The sequence below is a fragment of the Vespa mandarinia genome, chromosome 1 (genome assembly GCF_050613455.1).
Source record: "Vespa mandarinia isolate Hongniang chromosome 1, ASM5061345v1, whole genome shotgun sequence".
In the NCBI taxonomy this organism is placed as follows: Eukaryota; Metazoa; Arthropoda; class Insecta; order Hymenoptera; family Vespidae; genus Vespa; species Vespa mandarinia.
Genome location: NC_140810.1, coordinates 10,998,765 through 11,002,708, shown reverse-complemented (window position 1 = coordinate 11,002,708; position 3,944 = coordinate 10,998,765). Strand labels below are relative to the sequence as shown.

At 33.7% G+C, this 3,944-nt stretch overlaps 1 protein-coding gene and 1 long non-coding RNA gene across 2 annotated transcripts; one reads left to right on the top strand and one right to left on the bottom strand.

The window, feature by feature from the left end:
* On the top strand, positions 1 to 1,438 carry LOC118445733 (protein dpy-30 homolog). The gene is made up of 3 exons (XM_035875531.2): positions 1 to 288; positions 402 to 478; positions 1,049 to 1,438. Exons 1-3 carry the CDS (start codon positions 273 to 275, stop codon positions 1,289 to 1,291), a joined length of 336 nt encoding a protein of 111 aa, XP_035731424.1. The 5' UTR covers positions 1 to 272; the 3' UTR covers positions 1,292 to 1,438.
* Positions 1,439 to 1,518: 80 nt separating this feature from the next.
* Positions 1,519 to 3,244, bottom strand: LOC146873307 (uncharacterized). The gene is made up of 3 exons (XR_014981851.1): positions 2,674 to 3,244; positions 2,483 to 2,573; positions 1,519 to 2,327 (listed from the first exon to the last, which is right to left on the bottom strand). It is a non-coding gene; the product is annotated as an uncharacterized LOC146873307 (long non-coding RNA).
* Between the last annotated feature and the right edge of the window lie 700 nt (positions 3,245 to 3,944).

The window sequence follows — 3,944 nt, the reverse complement described above, 5'->3', positions numbered from 1 at the left end:
TGTTATTGAGCACAGTCGGAAACATTCTTTTAACTGGTTTTCTATTTTTCAATTTTGTAAAAACAAACGTAGTTCTTAAATCTATTATATAACAATCGGATAACTTTTTCACTTTTATTTTTATCGGATAATCTTTTCACTTATCAGGTTGAATGAAAATCATTGTAGTATAATCTTACATTTAAACGAAAAGAAGAGATAATTAATATTGATAAATAATTTACTGTTCGGTGTGTGACCGTTAATAGTTGGTAACATTGTTTGTTTACACGATGGCGTCCGGTGGTGGTGAGTACATCTGGAATTTCTAATCGTTTTCTCACGAAATGAGTTCTTGTTATCTAATTCTTATTATAGACATAAAAATATTCTTAATACGATTATTTTATTTAAAATGATAGAAAATACAACTGAAGAAAGAACTGAAGCGTCCACGCCAGCTCAACCCATCACCAATGTCGTGTCGGAAGCAGCGCACGTAAGAAAGATAACCTAGAACAACACGAGTTTTGCTTTAAAACGGTGAAATTTTCAATCCATTCTCGTATACGTATGCATTGTAAGGAAGTATAATTAATGTTTCAACGGCATGTCGATGTTGTATAATCGAAGAATTTGTTGAAATTGTTGAAACTCCGATATCAACGTTTTTATAGATTTTTTCGATGCAGTGACAGCTGTTCGGTTATGTTACTGAATAATTTATTATTTTCTTAGCCAGCATACGTAGTAGTACAAGGATTATTTTATTTTGATTAACATAGAACAAGCAAGATAAGTAATCTTCTATCTAAAGTTTCATTTTGTTAAGATTTTCAATAATCTGAATCGTTTTAATTACTTCATAAGTTAAAATTTCAGTAGTTCTTCTGTTCTGTTCGCCTTTTTTTATTGTAATTGATTGCTTTTATATTTCACATGAGGTTAATTTTTAAGATCGATTGTTAAATGTATTTATATGTATACGATAGGGTTGTAGATTTTCGGTAAGTCATTATATTATTAGTGTTGCCTTATCATACCCTAATTTCTAATTAATTTTTTACAGAAAGTGATAGCAATGGACAAAGATCCTGACCTGTCAAGTGTACCTCCAAAGAAATCTCGTGTTGAGGTGCAATCATTACCAACTAGACAGTATCTGGATCAAACGGTGGTTCCCATTTTGCTGCAGGCTTTATCTACTTTAGCCAAAGAAAGACCTACCGATCCTATTAGCTTTCTAGCAGGTTATTTATTGAAGCACAAAAGCCAATACGACAACGGTGGATCACCGCCAACTAGTCAGTAATTTTATTTTATATCAAACACACTTATCTTGGAAAAATATATTTGTGGCTGAAAATTTTGCAACGATTAGGCTGGTGAAGATATCAATCAAAGTGTATCTCTGTAATATCAAATTGAATAAAAATGAATTAGCTTTTTATCTTTTAAAGGATTGTGCATATCTGTAAGTTTAAAACTCTTTGCTAGGTTGAAATAAATAATACAGAAACATTGATTCAAAAGTAGCTTGATGTTTTAAATTTATTTATTTGTTCATAATTAGATTGCAAAGGTGGAAAGATGTAACCTGAATTCTTTATTAGGATAGTATATAGGAAGAAGGTTGCTAAAAGATGGTGAAAAGGCAGAAGAGGGGTTAGAACTTTCCAGAGAATGTGTTTGTACACTGAGTTTCTCAAAAGTACTCGGTATACCGTCGGAACTCAAAGTACAACGTAATATAAACACTGTACAAGACGCAAAGAGAGTATAAGTTTAAGTCGAAAGTTCAACATAGTACTATCTACGAGAGTTGAATCTATAAGAAAGCTCGAGTTTCCGATGATAGAAGCGAAAATACGATTTTCATTCGAAAAACATTTCTCAGTACGATGAAAGAAGCGATCATCGAAATAATCGGTAGGGCAAATGTGAATAACTTTTCTTTTGTGTCGATTTTAATTGGAGCGATTATTTAATTGGAAGCAATTAAACGTAATTGCGCAATGAATCGTTGTTAAATACGCTTCACAGTTCGATGAACTCGATACACCTTCCTCCCTTCTTTTCTATATCATACGTGTAATGCTTCCACATCTTTTCTTTTGAAACTGTTTACATTCAGTATTTTATCGTCAATGTTCGATCAATCGTTGTTGAGTTTATTTGCAACGAATATGAAACATCTACGTGGTGGAGTATATATAGTGATTAATACTTTTTCAAGCTTAAAAGTTTCATTTACGATATTCCGTTTATCGATCGAAAATTTTATTATAAATATTGTCATATTATTTTTGTGTTAACAACTCAAATACGTAGGATCTATATCTAGAAAACTATAGAGATAAAGCTGCATTAAAATTGACTTTGTTCAATAAGATAGAATCATTTAACGTCAAACATTTTATAGTCAAGAATGTATTATATTTTCCGCCGGGTTCTCTCTAATTACTTGTTTAATTACTCTATTAAGTTCGGAAAATTAACTTACCTATATCTCCGTATTCCGAAAGAATAGTAAAGATGAATGGCAAAAATATCAGGATAATTCTACGATCAACATAATATTCGCAGTGTATCACCTGAAAGAGATTGATTAACGAAAAGAGAATATCATTGATTTATCCAATATATTTTTTCATGTCATTATTTTGCCATTTTTTATTTAAAAATAAGACTAACACTCATTGATTCGATTCGATCTCGATAAGAGAAAACCAATCAGATAGTTCATCGCTCGAAGAATTTATTCCATGAAATAGAAATATTTCAAATTAATACGAATTTCCGAGATGAGAATAACGATCGTATGAAGGTTGCTATTAATTTACTTGTAGTAAAGGAGAGAAACTTCGTGTTGACGAAGTTTCAGAATCACTTGCGAACATACGTAGTAAGTACATACATATATGGTGGTAGTAAAGAGTTGCAATGGATTTTGTTACTGATCTTGTTTATCTCATATGTCTTACGTAGTCTCTTGTAAGGTAGCGAATTGAATTGAATGAGTATGCATGTACGAATCACAGTGAAATATAGAGATTCGTATACACATAGACAAGGATAGTTTGTCTGTGTTCAAACAGCTATGTGCCACGGGCACGATCCACGATTCACGATCCACGGCCCACGGCCCACGGCCCACGGTCCACGGGTAACCAGTCTCGTGGCTAATGGCTAAACCGTGTCACGGCTTTCGCCGTTCGCGCACGACCTGCAGATTCACGCCTGCACGCCCGCACAGAGACTCGGTCCAATTGGCACGCATATTGGAATTCTATTACCGGGATTACGGCCAGTAATTGCTCGGTTTAGCGCAATATCGTACATTCGTCTCTCTCTCTCTCTCTTTCTCTCTCTCTCTCTCCTTCTCTCTCTCTCTCGTTCTCGCACTCGCACTCACATTCGCTCTCGTTCTCGTTCTCGTTCCCGTTCACGCTTTACGCCAAGCGGCAGTAGCCTTGTGATTGTCAAACGTGGATTAGACATACATCTTACTTTGCTCGATTAGCCACTGCGTTACGTGTAATTTCTCGATCTAAGATCCTTCGCAGTTTCTGGTCCTTTCAAAATATGATTTGCAGCTGAATTCTATCATAAGATACAAACGAGGGTAAAGGTTTTAGAAAGAGAACTAAGTAATTAAATTTGAAACGTAATAGGAAAAAAGTTTCGAATTAGTTCGATTTTTATTTGGACATTTTTCCTCCTTTACGATGCTTCCTTGATCTATCTTTTCTTTTCTTTTGGTTCTTTTTTTCTCTTTTATTCTATGCTTCGAGTAATTAACGTGAAAAAAGTCTTCATAGTCTTTGAAGTACGAATTCACGTTTAATCATCAGTACGGATTCATTATTAATTTAAAGTTTATTTTATAAATGAGTTCTTTCAGCATACTATGATGGATGTTTTTACCGATGGGTCAAAAATTTCTAAGATGGAATATTTCTTAA

Excerpts from the sequence above, each read along its gene's own strand:
- LOC118445733 (XM_035875531.2), top strand. Across the intron at positions 479-1,048 it reads TCGTGTCGGAAGCAGCGCAC|AAAGTGATAGCAATGGACAA; the intron begins GTAAGAAAGATA and ends AATTTTTTACAG.